The sequence below is a fragment of the Nyctereutes procyonoides genome, unplaced genomic scaffold (genome assembly GCF_905146905.1).
Source record: "Nyctereutes procyonoides isolate TBG_1078 unplaced genomic scaffold, NYPRO_anot_genome, whole genome shotgun sequence".
In the NCBI taxonomy this organism is placed as follows: domain Eukaryota; kingdom Metazoa; phylum Chordata; class Mammalia; order Carnivora; family Canidae; genus Nyctereutes; species Nyctereutes procyonoides.
Genome location: NW_026575125.1, coordinates 104,648,337 through 104,667,372, shown reverse-complemented (window position 1 = coordinate 104,667,372; position 19,036 = coordinate 104,648,337). Strand labels below are relative to the sequence as shown.

General features: G+C 41.2%; 1 protein-coding gene across 1 annotated transcript; it reads right to left on the bottom strand.

Annotated features, from left to right (window-relative positions):
* Nucleotides 1-4,444: 4,444 nt before the first annotated feature.
* BRS3 (bombesin receptor subtype 3) lies at nucleotides 4,445-8,805 on the bottom strand. The gene is made up of 3 exons (XM_055339151.1): nucleotides 8,372-8,805; nucleotides 6,404-6,755; nucleotides 4,445-4,858 (listed from the first exon to the last, which is right to left on the bottom strand). Exons 1-3 carry the CDS (start codon nucleotides 8,803-8,805, stop codon nucleotides 4,445-4,447), a joined length of 1,200 nt encoding a protein of 399 aa, XP_055195126.1.
* Nucleotides 8,806-19,036: the final 10,231 nt, after the last annotated feature.

Sequence of the window (19,036 nt, the reverse complement as noted above, 5' to 3'; positions counted from 1 at the left end):
TATCTCTGGTACTTTCTCAGGCTGGAGATCGACTCTGGAAAGGCGGAGGGGGAGAGGGGGGAGCAATAGTTTTCTGCCTCTTGTACGCCACGATTCAGAGGTGCTCAAGCTCCAAACCTGAAACTTAAAACATCCAAGTATAAGCACCAGCTTTACTGGCCCAGCAACTTCGGGTTTTTTGTCTTTCTTTGAGAAAAGTACAGAATATTTTCCCTCTACACAGCTTTTTATCAAATTACATATTTATCGTAGAAAATAAAGAGGTCTGTCTGTATATTTTTTTTAATAGGGCAGATATTTATTGAGCAACCAAATGCCAGGGACTGTGCTAGGCTCTGGCGAGCCAGCAACCAACAAGACAGGCACAGCTCAAGGGAGACGTACTTGTTTATGTAGATGATTCTTATCAATATTTGTTATAGTCAAAACAACAGTTTAAAAGAGTTTTTAAAAATCCCTTTAAAAATAACGAGAAACTTCTTATGTACAAACGTAAAATTTTATAAACCAGACCTGAGGGTAGAGAAAAGCTTACCAGAAGAAATTAGTTCTGCTATCCCAGTGATCTTTTACTTCTAAATATAGCAGTTGCGTATGGGCTCTAGAAAATCTTAACTCCCCAAATACCGACTGTGAGAATATGGTTTCAAGCCTTAAAGCGATTTTTAAATAGTAGCTTGGGTTTGAGTTGGGTTTTTTTTTTTCAAATACATTTCTCTTTCATGAAGTTCTTGTTGGAGAACTGAACTTGCATGTGTTTTTTTTTTTTATAATATAGATAACATGAGTTTTATTAGGCTCACTTATTTAAGCATTGCTAAGTATTTCTTCCTGGATCCCAAAATAGTGTACAGCTGTTTTCAGCAATGTGTTATTGGGCTCCCATTTCATTCCTGAGTGAGTTCACAGCATAGGTGATAATACGTTACACAGCCCTACTACTGCTCGTCACCCTCTGAATGTCTGCTGTATCCACAGGCCCCTCTGAACAGGTGGCCAAAAAAATTCCTTATGGGTAGGTCCCATGTGACCCAGCCACCATGGCCCACAGGCTGCCCAGAGGCCTGTGAGGTGACCTGATAGGGTAGCCCTGCATCCTAGACTGAATTTGGCTATAGGAGCCAATAAACTGCCTTGTCTAGAGACTAGAATGAGTATGGAATGGGCAGGGATGTGGTCAGAGTAGCACAGAGGCAGGGAGGCCCACATCGGCAACTTAATAAGCAGAACAGAGGCCTGCTGTGAAGAAGTTCCCCAGACGTGAGAAGAGAAGCTGAGGAAGGGACAGAGGGTCACTGAGTCACCATAATAATGGAGCAGTGGATTTGGGAGCTAAGCACATTTGTACCTACAGTGGCATTGTTTGGCCATGAGACCTGACTATTGTTTTTGCTTTAACAATGCTATTGTCTCTATGAGGACTGGTTCCTGTGTGTTATCTCCCTGTGTACCCATAGAATTAACTCCCTGGTAATTGAGGTAGTCTGTAAGCCTCTCTGTATTCTTTTTCAAGATTTTTTGCAAGTTACAGAAACACTCAAGGTAACAAGCAAAACAAAACAACCTATATATTTCTTACAATGATGAAGATAGCACCTGAAATTGAAATTCCAGGATTGAAATGTAGGTGACTCTCATGAGGGGCTACTGGACCCAGGAAGCCTAACCAGTTCTCAGGACCTGGAAAGCCAGCTTCTCTGAACATCTTCATCTTTCTCTCTTTGACCTGTGTTAGGGCACTATGTGCTGTACCCCTGGCCTAATAGGCCACGGCCTTCTTGGTGGCTAAAAAAATACATTAACTTGTAAAAGCAGAGACTCCTTGGCCAAAGAAGTCTCCTGCCTGGGTTAGGAACGCTGGAGAATTACTGAAATATACCAAACTAGATTTTTTTTTAAAGGGCCTATTCAAGTTCATTCTGTTGCCACTTCCTGTAATCTCAAGGTTTAGTGGAAACAAAAGTAACTCCTTTTACAAAGTTACAAAAGAGTGATGGATCCCTGTACCTCAGAGGTTTGAAACTGCAGAAAGTCTTTAACCTCAAACTTGCTACTTTCAGTGGATATGCCAGTGTTAAATGTTTGCCAGCACTTTCAGCTTCAATGACAAAGACTCACCCATTGCACATTTTGGGAATGCCTAAATTTGTGACTTTGTTTTCCTGTTTTGTAACATAGTATTATGGTCCTGTATCCTAAGATGGGTTGGGGCAGACCCTGAGCAAAACTGAGACATATACAGAATTTGTTTTTCATGTACCGACCTTTTGCCCATTTAGGGCCCTCTGCAAAGAAACAAAATCTAGCATAATAACATTCCTGGCACCACAGTAGGCAGTGTGAAAGCAATTGTGGACATTGGGGTCTACTTATAAGGTAGGTTAGGACCATCTGTTTAAAAAAAAGAGAGACCACCCCCTCCAAAAACAAAATCAAAACAAAGCCATAGATTTTAATCCCAATTCCCCAACTCTGGATGGGGGAGCTGATGCCCTATAAAACCATTTAGGGAATTATTTTATATCAGAACCCCAAGTCGCCTACAGATTGCTAAGAAGGAAGAAAATGAAAGTTCTTTGAGTTCTAGTTTTATCAACTGCTAAACAGCTTTCTTGGCTTTTGTTATCTGGTACTTTTATCTATTTCTAAAATGCTATGTTTAGGAAAGTAAAGATGTAGTTTTTACTTAGAGTGAGGAAACAGTAAAATATCTGGGAGATTTATGACTTGAAAATAACTAAGGGGCGCCTAGGTGGCTGGCTCTTGAGTTTGGCTCAAGTCATGATCACTGGGTCCTGGAATGGAGCCCTGCATCAGGCTCCAAGTTCAGTGGGCCTCTGCTTGACATTCTCTCTCCCTCTGGCCCTCCTTGCCCACCCCCCACCCGCTAGCATGTGTGTGTGTGTGCTCTCTCTCTTTCTCAAATAAATAAATCTTGTTTTTTTTTAAGGACTTAAATGTTATTATTAAAATGGGTTCTCAGTTATATTCTGTTACAACTATTGTTTCTAGAATATAAAGTTACACAAAGTCATTTAAAGCTTTATTTCATGTTTGTTTCCCACCACTTATTACAATGTCCAACCTAATACTAATACAGTATTGGCACCCCCACTTTCAGTAAAACAATTTTACAGAAATGTAAAGTTTAGTGTTAATATATATCCCCTTTTTGAGCCACATCATTAGCAAAAATTCACAACTACACAAGCCATTTAAGGAAAGCTCAAAATTGCCAAAAGCATAACTCTAAAATCAAGTTTTTGGAAATAGAAATCTAACTATAGTACCAAACTTTAATTTGCCCCAAGAAAACATTTTCTAAGACCACGAACCTATATTTGACACATTAATTGACAAAAGTTTGTCTGAAATAACAATTATTAAGCTTATAGAGTTAGCAAGTAGGAGCAGAGGTTAGAAAATCAGAACCTTCCATCTGATTCCCAAGGGCAGAGTAATTAGGTCACACTCTCACAGGACTTAGGCACCCATCAGGTTTAAAGAAGTCAAGCAGGAAGATGACCTGGCAATAATTGCACACCCAGATGTTAGGGATTTCATATGGTACTTCACCATTTTTTAGAAAGAGGGCACTGCTTACCAGAAAGAAACGAATTCCTTAAAGGAAGAATTTCAGACATTGGCAGGTTCACAGATTTTTTTCAATGGAGGTCCTTCTCTGGGGCCTTTAAATGACAATAAATATGGCCACTTTGTGAATAAGGCGAGTTCGTCACAGTATTTATGAAAGATAGCTTTGTTCAGTTATCAATCAGTTGTAGTCGTGAGTAGAACTATATTAAGTCAGTGTTGACCCAGTAAGGCAAACACTCTGCCTCAGATCCTTACTCAGAACTTTATACTCGCTGACCCCCAAACATTTCCATTGTAATTGCAGAGCTTTACTTATAATGGAATAGAGATTAATGGAAAAGAGCAGTCAAAAAACCCTGCGAAGGTTTATTTTTTAGGGCTTAGTTTCTTAAGAAAACTACAGAAGAGAAGTTTTATCTCTTTTTGATCCCCTTTTCATATGCAAAGCACAATCTCTAGATTTACACCACATAATAAACGCAAACACAGTTTTACGAAAATCACAGGAGTATAGGAGAAATTAGAAACATGGATGTGATGGGAACAAATAAGATTTTCCAGTGTCATATTGTTTATTTCACTCTCTCTCCTATTCAACCTCCCATAGGATTCATTGACATACAAACGTGTCTTTCTACACTTAGTGGGGCTTCATTTTATTTAGAAAGCCCAAAGACAATGTATGTTGACAAAGAATCATGGTTTGTCTTTTACTTTGTAAGAATCTTTCACTCCTAAGATTTCAGCACAATTCACAAACAACAAAAATCCTGACACCATACACCTACGCATAGCTCAGAGTCGGATACACATGCTGGGAGGAAAAATACCATTTTTAATTGAAAAGCTAGACTCTGTCATCTTCCTTCTTTACACTACACCCAGTGAACAAGGTCACACTAATTTCAGACACCTGTGAGCTTCCAGGGCCTGGGACCCTTCCCATCACAGCCAGGTTGTTAAGAGGGGTATCGGTGGGAGGAGGGTCCGGCAGCTCTGTCTTGCAACAGAATAACTGAGCTTTAAAATGCTGCTGGAAGGTTTTGCTCAGCCAGTAAAGAGCAAAGGGGTTTACACAAGAATTGCTGAAAGCCAGAACCCGAGAGAAAATGGTGACAATAAAATGAATGGCAGAGGGGTCCACGTAGGTTTGATAAGAGAATGAGTGGTAGAGATACAAGAGGTGATTCGGCAACCAGCAGAGAGCAAACAGAGCCACCAGCACCAGGACGGTTTTGGCAATTCTCTTCCGGGATTCAATCTAGAAGTGGGGAGGAGGAGAAAAATGACCACAAAAACAATCATTTAGCTGGCAGAGATTTTAAAGCGCCATTCTCTAGGTTTACATAGAAATTTACAGTTAACAGGCTGGAGTCCCTTTGAGCATGTGTTTGTGAAAGAACTGCTTGGAAGGTGTGGGAAGGCAGCCTGTGCCTATAGAATACAGCCAGTTAATTGGCATGGTAACCCATGATCTTGGTCTCATTAGTTCTAATACAGAGACTCCCAGCCCTGGTTTTGAGAGACTCTAGGATGTCTCCAATTACCTCAACGGTGTTGTAGAATTCTTGAAATTTTAATTTGATTAGAAATAGAGGCTACACAAAACTGCTTTCTCCACCAGCAGAGGCTGACTAGGTTAGAATGTTCTTACGGGGTTCATGGAAGTTGCCAAGTCGGTACCAAAAATGGTTTATGATCTATAGGAATTCTGACCATATAGTGAAGGAATAAAAACCAATGTGTCATCCTACCTACAAGTGAGAAAATATACCTCTTAGTGAGAGAAATGAACCAGATTGAGTAAAGTCATTGCCTATGGTCACAGAGCAAAGAGAACTATTCATGTGGGTATGGCCAATGGAACCATCTCCCTCCTCGCCCCAGAAAGATAGAAATCCTCTTGTGTGTGTGTGTTTAATCAAATGGAACATTTTGGCAACATTCTTTTTATCCTGTTCATATTTCTGGAAGGAGGGCACACCTGGCTCTTGCAATGGTCTTAAGCTTCTGTGAGTCTCTGTGTTCTCTGCCACCAGCACCTACTTTATCCCTTGAGCCCTCAGTTTGCTCCTCTGTGTGTAAGTGGTTTGCATTGAATAATGTTAGGGCGTCTTGCCAGTTCTATCATCCCGTGTCTTTCTATCATTCTGTTACACTTTCTAAAACAAAAGATGCTTCCCTTCGTAGTCTCACCTTGGGTGCTGTTCCTCAGTCTTCCACAGGATGAATAATTTTGACTTCTCCCAAACTTCAGCTGTCCCCTTTCTACCAAAAGCAGTCCTACCATGTATTGAATGCTCACTGTGCACCAGGAACTAGGTTGAGCACTTTATATATATATCACCCAGTCTCCATCTTCATTTTACAGATAAGGAAATAGGCTCAGAGAGGTTAAGGAACTTGCCGAAGATTGCTCAGTTAGTATGTGGTACAGCCAGAATGAAATCCTGGGGCTGACAGACTCCAGAGCCTGTGACCCTAACAAAAATACTGCACTGCTATTGCACTTATCGCTCACAGGTGAAGCAGAAATTTCATTTCTATATTGATGCATGAGGGGCTCCAGGGTGGCTCAGGTGGTTAAGCATCTGCCTTCATCTCGGGTCATGATCTCAGGGTCCCGGAATCGAGCCCCACATTGGGGTTCCCAGCTCAGTGGGGAATCTGCTTCTCCTCCCTCTTCCTTTCCCCCTGCTCATTCTCTCTCTCTCTCTCTCTCTCTCTCTCTCTCTGTCTCAAATGAATAAATCAAGTCTTTAAAATAAATAAATTAATTCATGTATGAGTCCTGATTAATACATACCTGCTTGCGAGCATGGCTCTGTTCCTCAGTAGGTATGTTCAGGGTGCTTTTGTAAAGAGTCCTGGCAATTAGAGAATAATAGACAGAGATAATCGAGAGTGGAATAATATAGAACACTAAGAAACACAGCAGAGAATGTATCTCCTGCATGAGCTTCTCAGAAACAGGATAAGAAGTACACGCTTCAAGTGTCATATTTTTGTCGGGATCTTGTAAAGTATACACATTTGAAAATATAGCCTCTGGTAGAGCAATTATCATAGACACGATCCAGATGCATCCAGCTTTGGCACAGGTCTTCAGGATGGCATTGGAGGGCTGCCGCTCCAGTGGCTTCACAACTGCCTTGTATCTAGAAATACACAACCATAGGCAAAAATCAAAATAAATACCAAAACTATAGAATCTTGGGGTTAGAAGTGACCTTAGTGGTCCTCCAGTTCTGCCTCCTATCCACATATATATAACCAAGTCAACATCAACCAGCTGAAATTATTATGATTTCAAATACATCATCCACCCCAATATTTTATATTTATGCTAATCATCCTTTTCTCCTATTCCCTAATAGGAACTATTTCAGATTTCCAATTTTAGAATTTTGTGTGTAGACCCTCTATTTAGGACGAATGCATTTTTTTCAGCATGATTTTTTGGTATGATTGAGAGTAATTCATTACTTGTGTAGAACCTTACATGTTCTAAAAGACTTCCTTTTTGCACAAGTGACTGCTTTTAAACCTAATTCTCCTTCCTTCTGAGGGAACAGTCGTCAACCTTCCCAGAAAAGATTTCCAAGAGTTTGTGCAGTGAAGAGGGTTGATTTCTTCCCTGTTCATAAGAGCTACTTTGTTGCCCAAGCTGATCTGTGGGTAGATTTAGAGCAAGGCAAGGGTGAAACCGGACACCCTTTGCCCGTACAAAGGTGCCTCCTTATGCTAACAAACCTTAAAATCTACAGCCTTTAAGTAAATCTGCCCTCAAATAGAATATAAAGCCAGTCAAAGCAAAAATCCATAAAAGACACAGGGAAAGCTTTTCCTCCTCTCAGATTCCAGAATCTGAAGGAGCTATTCCTTCTGGCACGCTAGGCATTGATTAGTTACAGGCTTCTAGCAGGCTTTTTTAAGCATCACTTTTAACATTTGGAGCCTCAATTTTCTCCCCTGCTTTCACAGTTATTCTACACTAGGAACACAGAAAAACACAGTACGTAGACCAAAAATACCCTAACAGAGCCTGAATACACGGACTGCCAGAGGTTCTCACACACTCTATCCATAGAGCTCTAAAAGTCAACCGTATTAATTTATTTCTCCGGGAACAAGACTGTCACCGAATGCCTATGGAGAAAACAAATACAATTAAGTGATGACATTACACTGAGTTACCAGGCAGCCGAAAACCTCACCGTTTTTCTGCCACTGGCTAATTTGATGAATTTCAAATAAATTTTATGCATGCGTCTTTTTACCATTCTTCCGGTGGACAATAATGTATATGTGGTCAATTTCACACCTATGCTGATGTTTTAATGTTAACAATATTGCACCACTAGGCTGCACTAATGTATAAAGCATGAATTGTTTTTCTTTTACACCTGGAACGGTTTGCCTTACTTACTTAATAAATAAACGGGGAGGGGGGAAACACTGTTCCGTATTCTTTCAAGCAAACAATTACACTTCAAAGAGAATAAATTATTCCTAAAGCACACAATTTCAACCTTTCCTCCGATGCTAACACAGGAATTTTAACATTCTTACACCAACTTTTATTTTCAATGCCCTCCCTCCGATTTTCTAATCTTACATCCACGTTGCAGACTGTAAGAAAAGCAGAATAGTAGCCTGTGAATGCTAAGTACAAGCTTTCCTCTCTCTCTCTCTCTCTCTCTCTCTCTCTCTCTCTCTCTCTCTCTTGCCTAATTTCACATCCTGACAAATAAAACTGAGAAAAGAAACCCACCTGTCAGCGCTGAGAATGGTTAATGTGAACACTGATACACCAACAGAAGTGAGCCGGATAAAAGAAAGCACCTTACAGCCAATTCTCCCGAACAGCCATCCTTCTGCAAGGTAGTGGGTTGCATCCACTGGCACACAAGTTAGCAGAAGTAAAAGATCCCCAAAAGCCAAGCTGGTGATGAAAATATTTGGAACTGTTTGCATGGATTTGGTCTTGAAAAAGACTTTGATGAGAATAGCATTTCCAAGGATGCCCACAGAAATGATCACAGCATAAGTGATGTAGATGGCACACAAAGCTTCTATTCCTGGAGAGTTGTCTCCGGTCCGTCCTTTATTTGTGGTATCATTAGGAACGAGAGAGCTTGATGATTCTGTGTCATTTGTGATTGGAATTAAAGTCTCATTAGGTGACTGAGGCTGTCTTTGAGACATTTCTTCTGAAGACTGCCTTTAATATTTCTTCTTCTCAGTTTAAATGTAGTTGATTGTCACGTCTAATGCCTACGTCTAGTAACGAGATGGTAGAACAGAGCAGAATGGCAAGCAAATTCAAGACACCCGGATCCTCTTTTCCTTCAGTTGTTCTGTGTCTCCCAGCATGCTTGGCTAAATGCTTACCGATCCTGGCATTGAAGGGTGGGAGGTGGAGGAGTTTTATTGGCGTTTCCGTGACACAGGGAGGGGGGTTTGGGAAATGCTCTGCAGTTGCTTGTTCTTCCCCTGTTGGGGAATCTTATGAATAACTAGTTATTATAAAATAACACTTACTGTTTAGTAGAATCACCCTGTTTCCTTGTCTGGCCACGAAAATCTGTATAAGTCTTGTCCGTTTTTTTCCCAGAACTCATTCATGTCTCTGCAATCAGAAGATGGTCTAATGCATTTTCTTTTACATGATAAATAAGTATGTGTGTCCCCTGAAGCACAAACTTGAATCCACTTCTCTAGATTTAATATTGGAGAGGCGCTGAAGCAACAAATCATTCACACTTTGATGGGGCTGATGTCACTTCCAAGGAGGAATAATGCAGGTGACCCTAGGCTTATCACCTAGCTCTGACACACAGTAATTCCCCACTCTGTGCACGTTACCAGGGCCGTGCTGCAGAAGAGCACAGCAACCTTTAAGAGACAAGAAAATCCAAGCAAACCACCAGTTGCTTTGTCTCTGAATGTCCTAATCAAGCAGTTTTTTTTTTTTTTTTTTTTTTTACTGTTTGACTGTTTCAATGCCATATGCATCTTTAAAATGCTGTCGAGGGTTTCTCTCCTCATAAATGGTTAAAATGAACATGTTCTGTTCCAAAGCAAAATAATACAGGACCCTGCTCAGAGGTCCTGACACAAAAGGACTTGTAAGAATGAAAGCCATTCGGGGCACCTGGGTGGCTTGGTCAGTTGAGTGTCTGCCTTCGGCTCAGGTCCTGATCTCAGGGTCCTGGGAATGAGCCCCATATTGGGCTCCCTGCTGAGCAGGGAGTCTGCTTCTGCCTCTGCCCATGACTCTCCCTCTATCGCTCCCTCTGCTCCTGCTCTCTCTCTCAAATATATAAATAAAATCTTTTTTTAAAGGATGAAAGTCATTCTTTTCCAATGAAGGAATGTGGCAGGTGACTCCAGAGATGACGGACATGTAGATGATGTTTACATCAAGTGGAGAAAGAATAAAAGGAAAGCAATCACCTTAGTAGCAGCAAGAAAAGCCCCTTGTTAAGGAGGATGTAGGTATGTGAATTCTGTATGTGTTTGTGGGGTGAGGGATTGCTTGGGACTGGAAGGCCAGCAGTCTGAAGGCATTTAATAATAACCTGCGAAGAACTCCCAAAAATGATGAAATTCAAAGGATGATCTCTCTGTGTAGTGAATTTTTTAATAAATATGTCCATATCAGAGTTAGTCTGGGAAGTGAAATGAAAAACAGCAAAGTATTTGGCTAGCCAGTGAACGGGAGGAGCAAGCAAGGATTGCTCTTTCTACCTGACAGAGTACGTGCAATAAATTCTACGGGGAAAGTGAATGGGATGAAGTGAATCAATTATCTGGTTAAATTGAGGCCCCCCCCAAAAACCACACCCATCCCCCCACCCTTTGTAAAACTACCCCTACAGCTTGAATTACTCAGCCATAAAACCTTTTTCTGATGGTAATGGGGAGGGGAAGTATTTGGATAAACCCAACTCCCTTAGCTTTTAGGTATACACACAAATAGTTTCATGCACTGGGCTGGCTCTTTAAGATCATCTCTACAGAAAACAGCTCTATATACAGTTCATATCTTGTTCTCACAAGCCAATGATAAAATCTCTCTGGGATTCCTGTGTGTCATGTAGCAAAGAGCAAACAGTATCTTCCAATTCACACCTCGGCTGATGGCCACACAGCACTGTTTCGTAAGAAACAAACTCTTGCGTATGAGTTCCAAAATTATCTGAATTCCAAAGATCTCAGGGCATGCTTTCATGAGGCTGCAGCCACAAGCTTGCCTTTCTTTCTCCCTGCTCCTCCTGGGCAGAAGATAGTAGTGGTGTTGGGGCGCTGCTGGAGCAGTGGTGTTCTTGCATCTCTAGAATTCCAGAATTCCAGAATATTGGAGATGGCAGTGAACTCAGAGATGCTGAAAGCAAATCTTCTATTTTTCTCAGATGCAGAAATGAGGTTCAGAGAGGGCAAGTATCTCATGTAAGGTCACACAAGTACTCAGTAGCAGAGCTGAGATGAAACAGGTTCTCTTTGAATTCTGAAAGGTTGAAAATCAGTGACAAGAGCAGAGCAACATTTAGTTCCTGACAATGAGCCATATTTGCTCATTTGGCATCAGAGACTCTGTATTTCTGCATGTTCTGTTAACCAAAGGACAAGGGGTTTCCAGACTAGCAAGTAAACGATGATAGATGATTCATGTGCATTTGCCTCTCTATCTACTTACTTTACCTTATAACTCATCCACAAAGCATAGCAATGTCTAGTTAATTATTCCTAGTTAAAGTTGCAGGGCACTTAGCCTAGAGAGAAGGATGGAATCCTTTGTTGTTCATATTTGGTGCATAAATGGTAAGTATTAGCATCCCAGTTTCTCAAAACCAATGACTCCTTAGAGATTGAGCAATTATAATATGATCCTAATGTAGCCTTTTAACCCAGGTAAGTGTTGGATACTGAACAAATAAATTGCCAGTTTTCTGAAGTTGGGTCTCCTGATTTGGTCCCTTCAGTTAGTGTTGCTAAAATCCTTTTTAAATCTCCAAAGAGCTGGGCCTCTAAGGGGGCTGCAGAGCACTTTTCTGCCTCTGCGGTGGCGGAGGAAAGGGATGAGAGGGCAGTTGCTGGAGAGAGGTTGTAGATTTGGCATCAACGTTCTCAGTCATCAGTGAATGGTTCCCAAAGTTTGGCTTGTGTCTGAATCACCCCGAAGGCTTATCAAAGCATATTACTGGATCTCACCTCTGGAGTTTTAGTTTGGGTAGGTCTGGGGTGGGGCCCCAACATTTGCATTTCTTTGTTGTTGTTGTTTAAAGGTTTATTTATTTATTCATGAGAGACACACAGAGAGAGGCAGAGACATAGGCAGAGGGAGAAGCAGGCTCCCCACAGGAAGCCTGATGCAGCCTCCCCCCAGGACCCCAGGATAATGCCCTGAGCCAAAGGTAGCCGCTCAACCACTAAGTCACCCAGGTGCCCCTGCTGATTTTTTGGTAAGATTTTTAAAAAATATTTTATGTATTTATTTATTAATGAGAAAGAGAGAGAGAGAGAGAGACAGGCAGAGGAAGAAGTAGGCTCCATAAAAAAAAAAAAAAAAAGAAGAAGTAGGCTCCATGCAGGGAGCCCGACACGGAACTCGATCCTGGGTCTCTAGGATTATATCCTGGGCTGAAGGCAGTGCTAAACCGCTGAGCCACCCAGGCTGCCCTAAGATTTTATTTTTAAGTAATCTCTACACCCAATGTGGGTTGAACTCAAACCCTGAGATCGACTGTCACGCTCTACCTCTAGCCAGCCAGGCACTCCCCCAATTTTTTTTTAAGTAAGCTCTACACCCAGTGTGGGGCTCAAACTCACAACCCCAAGATCAAGAGTTGCATGCTGTACTGACTGAGCCATACAGGAGCCCCAAACATTTGCATTTCTAGCAAGTTCCTAGGGGATACTAATGCTGCTGGTCAGGGACTACATTCTGAGAACCACTGATGCAGGACAAGAATAATCCAGCTGTTCAAGAGAATCATGGCCTTTCCTGATACTGAGATCAAAGAGATATTTCTGTGGGTCTTCATTAAAGGCAAGGGAATTGTGTGATGTGATGAATACTTCACGAATCCTGCCTATATCTCTCAGTCCCTGGTAAGCCCTATTTCCAAGTCACCCAAGGGGCTTAGGGTGATCTTTCCAACAGGTGAAAGATGAAGTGGTTAAACTTTGTGCCTACTACTCGAGCACATTTTGTATATTTGAGAACTGACGAATGAAAGAAAAAATCAGAATTATCAATCTGTAAGTCTCTAATTACAGAAGTTCCCTTTCAAAAAATAGTCTTATGCTGGAAAACAGGATGGATTTGTTACTAACTAACTGGGCTAGATCAGTTGTGAGAGGAAACAATTTGACTTGTGGGTATATTTGGATCTATGTAATAGTGACTCTTGTCACAGTTCTCTGTTCTCCTTCACAACTTCTTGCTTCAAATTTCATATTTCATATTTAGTTTCATATTTCAAGGGGAAACTGCTATTCAGAATGAACTCTGCAGAGACCAGACAGAATAAAAACTAACCATGCAATGTTAGGCTCTACAAAGAGTAGAAATTCTAATTAACTCTCTTAAGTGGAATTTTTTGGTTAAAGCTAATTCTTGTCATAATTAAACTTAATGTCTTCCTAAAAGTGGACAGCCGTGTAGGCTGTTCAGATTTAGGTGCTTTTATTGTTGCCCTGATCACTGTACCTAACCATGCACACATGCTCGCTAGTGTATGCTATGGTTTGCATGGAGTTCCACAATTATGATAGATTGAGGCAGTTTGACATCAGATAAAATGTTTAGACTTCCTGACTACTGAGGTATAAATTATGAAGTAAACGACACTATCTCTTAATGCATTTCTACCTCTCTTCTCAGTAATTCCCTTTCCTAAAATTCTTTTGCATAAAAAAAATTATCTTGCATATCCCGAATTATATGTCCCATTCCCACAGGGCTTTGTGTCAGCCTCCTACTGATTGATCCCATGGTGCTTCAGATCAATAGAAACCATACACTTACCATGTGGCCCCACAGAGCCACTCTTATGTATCCACCCAAGAGAAATGAACACCTATGTCCACCCAAAAACTTGTATGCAAGGGCACATGGAAGCATTATTCACAAAAACAAACTGGAACCAACCTAAATGTCCATCAGTTAGCAACTGGGTAAACAAAATGGGACTTCTCCATATAGTGGAATACTACTCAGCAATAAAAAACAACAAACCGCTTTTTAAATCCAGGTCATTGGTTATCAATTTTACTATTTCTTAAGTGACATACAGACATTAGCATTGTGTGTCTATTTCATTAGCAATATGAATCCCTTTCGCAATCTATAATTTGCAGTGGGAATTGTTCCAGATAAGAATAATAACTTGCAAAATTGAAAATCGCGGATTATTAGAGACACAAATGATTTTTTTAATTGGTGTTCAGTTTGCCAACATATAGAATAACACCCAGTGCTCATCCCATCAAGTGCCCTCCTCAGTGCCCGTCACCCAGTCACCCCCACTCTCCACCCACCTCCCCTTCCACCACCCCTAGTTCGTTTCCCAGAGTTAGGAGTCTCTCATGTTCGAGACACAAATGATTAAATGCATTTTTGTGATTTCCCTCTCAGCCTCACTGCATGACTGAAATAACTTGAGAAGGCTGGTTTTCCTGCGTATTAACACTAGACTTTTATGAGTTCAGACTAGTCACGGTACATGTTACAACATGGATGAATCTCAAACATATGCAGTGAAAGACACCACATCCTCTGTATGATCCCTTAATATGAAATTTCTAGAAAAGGCCAAACGCTAGTCATGGAAGGCACATCAGTGCTCACCTGGGTTTGGAGGTTGGAGCAAGGGTGACTGCTAAGGAGCACAAGGGAAAAGTTTAGGGATAATGGTAATGTTCTGAAATGATGTAGTGTGATAATAGTTGCATCACTGTGTAAATTTATTAAAACTCAAACTCTACACTTAGAATGGATGAATTTATGGTACATAAATTATACCTCACCTCAAATAAGCTAAAAAATGAGCAAATAGTAAGGCTAGATGCCTTCAAGAGATAGAGCTGAGGAAGATGGTAGATTGGGGCAGTCTCACCCATGCTGGGAATGAGTCTGCTCTGTCCACACGAGTCTGCTCTGCCCACATAGCTGCTGCCCCAGTGGGCATCATCAGACTTTGCCCTGCAGCATTCTGCCAGGACTAGTGCTCATACTTTGGGGAGATATGAAGATTAACAGAACTCAGCACTTTTCCTCAAAGAACTTAATGAGAGAGAGAATGTAAGGACAAAAATAAGCAAGAAAACCAAATTTCTCTGGCTCCTACACATACTTGTTCACACAGGATCTTTAGCTTCTTGTGACGTCCCTTACCTCAAGCACTTCTGGCAGCCCCTGAAGATGAGGGTCTTACCTGTAGTTGGGGATTAAGGTTGTGCTAGAGTCAGTGGCCATTGGAACTATACCAGACCATTAGACGTTGCTCATGCCTTTGGATCTCAGAGGGCTGTGTTAGCAAGAGGGGGTCAGGATGTCATTCCCTTTGCCACCATGACAATCCTTCCTAGATACAAATAGGTGCCTGGATAAGACACAGACATGCATCTAGGGAGGCTGGGCTGGGGTGGATTCAGATAATAGCCATCATATTGTACCCCAATTTACTGCTTCCTACTTCAGACTTGGATTTTGTGCCTGATCAGCTCTGTCATGCTTTGTGATTCCTTCAGGAGGATTTTTAAAAAAGATTTATTTATGTATTTTAGAGAGAGTGTGAGCTGGAGAGGCAGAGGGAGAAGGGAAGGGGGAGAGAAAATCTCGAGCAGACTCTGCACTGAGCATGGACACCGACCTGGGATTCGGTCTTATGACTGTGAGATGACAACCTGAGCTGAAAACCAAGCATCAGTCACTTAACTGACTACACCACCCAGGCACCTCAGGAGGATTTTTTAAAAAGATTTATTTATTTATTTCAGAGAGAGAGAGAGAGAGAGAGAGAGAGAGAGCATGAGCTGGAGGGGCAGAGGGAGAGGGAGAGAATCTCAAGCAGACTCCCCATGGAGCACAGAGCCCATGGACCCTGAGATCATGGCATGAGCTGAAATCAAAAGTTGGAAACAAGCAACTGAGCTGACCAGGAGTTTCCCCATAAGGAAGATTTATCTCCTCACCACTGTTCCCTCAAGTTACCCTTCTGCCAAGTGTGTCTGAACCCCAGCAAGGGTTGCAACCTTGGCTGAAAATAGAACCCATGTCACAAGTAAGGTAGAAAATAAATTCTATCATGGTTCAAAGGGAAAAGAGATCACATCAAGGTGGGGGAGACTGAAGTATTTAAGTAGATAGAGATAGGGGACAGGAAAGAAGTTGATAAATAAAAGTAAACAGCAAAGACATAGGGGTGGGTGCATATGGGGGCATGTTCAGGGAATAAATTGTCCAGTTTGTTTGAAGTGTGGATGTGAATAGGGAAGCAAGATGTAATAAGCCTGGGAAGAGAGGTTGAGGTTAATGTGTGGAAAACAGCTGAATGCTGTGGGCTCAGACTGCACTGAATTCAATGGGCAATAAGTGGTTAATTCGGGCCCCCTCTTCACAATCTCACACTGGAACCCCAGGGGCATTCTCCTAGCTTTTGATTGGCAAGTTAGGGATACAGCAGCCACACCACACTTATGGCTGGGCTGTGCAGTTGGGCAAATTCAAGTAGGTATCTGGATTATCTTGGCTTCTTTAAAAACATACAAGGCATACCTTGTCCTTCACGAGGAGCACTAAACCATGGTAGGCTGGTTGGAATCATTTTTGAATATCACCTTGACCTGTCCATACCTCATCTTATCTTTTTTTTTTTCCCTCATCTTATCTTTGATCACATTCTCTCCTTACTTGGTTTTAAAATTGAGTCTTGTTTTGCTTTTCTAGTTCCCCTTTTTCTTGGTCCATTTAGGACATGCAGGGCTTGTTGGAGTACAGTGAGGGACTGGAAATGAGGAGCTTCAGAGGTGGTTTCTTTTTTAAAATAGATTTTATTTATTTATTAATGAGAGACACAGAGACATAGTCAGAGGGGGAAGCAGGCTCCCTGCAGGGAACCAGATGCAAAACTCCATCCCAGGACCCTGGGATCTCGCCCTGAGCCAATGTTCAAGCTTCATTGAGCCACCCTGGAGTCCCTCAAAGGGGGTTTCTAAAGCCACACCAATTTAGAAAGAAGCCTGTTTGCTGGAGCTGATGGTGGAGGAGAGAACCCATATAATTGTGGAGAAATGCGTTCTGGCTAAAATAAAAATAGTCCCTGGGTTCAACTATAAAGAGCAGAATATACATGTCTTTTGTCTTCTTATTTGACCACAACCAGCTTTACACTAGGTGGCTTGATCTGAGGAGGATCAACAGCCACCACGCACTACTATATGCTGGGTGCTATAAAATATGTCATCTCATTTAATCCAGAGACAGCTGTGGGAGGCAGATGATATGCTTTTGCATTTTAGTGGTGAAGAAACTAAGGCTCATAAGGTAAAGAAATTTGCTTAGATTCACACACACATTTTTAAGTGGAAGAGCCAGAATTCAAATCTGGATCCTGCTGGGATGAAGTTCTACTTTCTTTTTATCCATCTACAAGGCCTGACAGAAAAGGAAGAAGCCTAAATATGAGCTGGAAACAAGACAAAAATCAGATGCAAGAAATGGAGGCCGATAACATTTGGGTCTGTGCTAAAGCATCCCTTTTCTGGGCAGGTACCTGGTACACAGTAGAGGGATAGGTGTGGCTGTTTAAAACGTCTCTAGAATTCTCCTTTTTTTAAAAAAAAAAAAAGAAGAAGCCATTTCTTTTTTTTAAGTTTATTTATTTATTCGAGAGAGAGAGAGAGAGGCAGAGACAGAGGCAGAGGGAGAAGCGGGCTTCATGCAGGGAGCCCAATGTGGGACTTGATCTCGAGTCTCCAGGATCACACCCTGGACTGAAGGTGGCACAAAACCGTGAAGCCACCAGGCTGCCCTAGAATCCTACTTTTTGAGTAGTGACTTGAATGGTCTTCAACAGAGATTCCTTTGGCACTGTCTTGGGAACCCCCTGTTCCCTTATGGGCAGTTTTGACTGACTGGGTCTGGCCTGGTTTCTGAGTTGGGCTCATTTTGAGGACACGGGTAGATAATAAAGCTAAGCAGTTAAAACTTCTTAATTGATTCTAGGAGGAAGGAGAGTTGTGTATGTATGTCAGAGAACATGGGATACATAAAAGGGAGAGGATGAAGATTGGTGATCTGGAGCTAGTTCAGGGAATCTTCCAGAATCTCACAGTAACATTTCAAACCTATGATTCACCCACCTCCACCCCCGACCAAGAAACAAGAGAGCTCCCCATGGAGGGAAGAAAACAAATGGTATTTTGTAAAATTATCAAGAGAAAGATTTGGACAGGCCCACCTCAAGAAGCAAGAGAAGTCAGAAATACACAACTTAGCCTTACACCTAAAGGAGCAAATAAAGCCTAAATCCAGCAAAAGAAGGGAAATAATAAAGATTAGAGCAGAAATAAACAATATAGAAACAAAAAACCAGTAGAATGGATGAACAAAACTAAGATCTGGTTCTTCAAAAGAACTGATAAAATTGATAAAACCCTAGCCAGACTTATCAAAAAGAAAAGAGAAAGGACCCATATAGATAAAAATGAAAGAGGAGGGAAGCCTGGGTGGCTCAGCAGTTTGGCGCTTGCCTTCAGCCCAGGGCGTGATCCTGGTGATTCGGGATCTAGTCCCATGTCAGGCTCCCTGCATGGAGCCTGCTTCTCCCTCTGCCTTTGTCTCTGCCTCTCTCTCTGTGTGTCTCTCATGGATAAATAAATAAAATCTTTTAAAAAAATGAAAGAGGAGAGATCACAACCAATACCATAGAAATACAAATAATTATAAGAGAATACTATGAAAAATTATATAGAAGAAATGGACAAATTCCTAGAAAGTTGCAAGCTACCAAAACTGAAGCAGGAAGAAATAGAAAATTTGAACAGACCCATAACCAGCAAAGAAATTAAATTAGTAATAAAAAATCTCCCAACGAACAAAAGTCCTGAGTCAGATGGATCCCCAGTGGAATTCTTTTTTTTTTAAATGTTTATATATATATATATATATATATATATATATATATTTTTTTTTTTTAAATTTTTATTTATATATTTTTTTTAAATTTTTATTTATTCCAGTGGAATTCTACCAGATCAATTAAAGAAGAGTTAGTACCTGTTCTCAAATTGTTCCAAAAAAAATGGGAATAGAAGGAAAGCTTCCAATCTCATTCTACCAAGCCAGCATTACCTTGATTCCAAAACCAAAGACCCCACTAAAAAGGAGGATTACAGGACAATATCCCTGATGAATATGGATGCAAAA

Excerpts from the sequence above, each read along its gene's own strand:
- BRS3 (XM_055339151.1), bottom strand. The coding sequence starts at position 8,805 with ATGTCTCAAAGACAGCCTCAGTCACCTAATGAGACTTTAATTCCAATC. Across the intron at positions 6,756-8,371 it reads ACCATTCTCAGCGCTGACAG|ATACAAGGCAGTTGTGAAGC; the intron begins GTGGGTTTCTTT and ends GTGTATTTCTAG. Across the intron at positions 4,859-6,403 it reads AGAGCCATGCTCGCAAGCAG|ATTGAATCCCGGAAGAGAAT; the intron begins GTATGTATTAAT and ends CCCCACTTCTAG.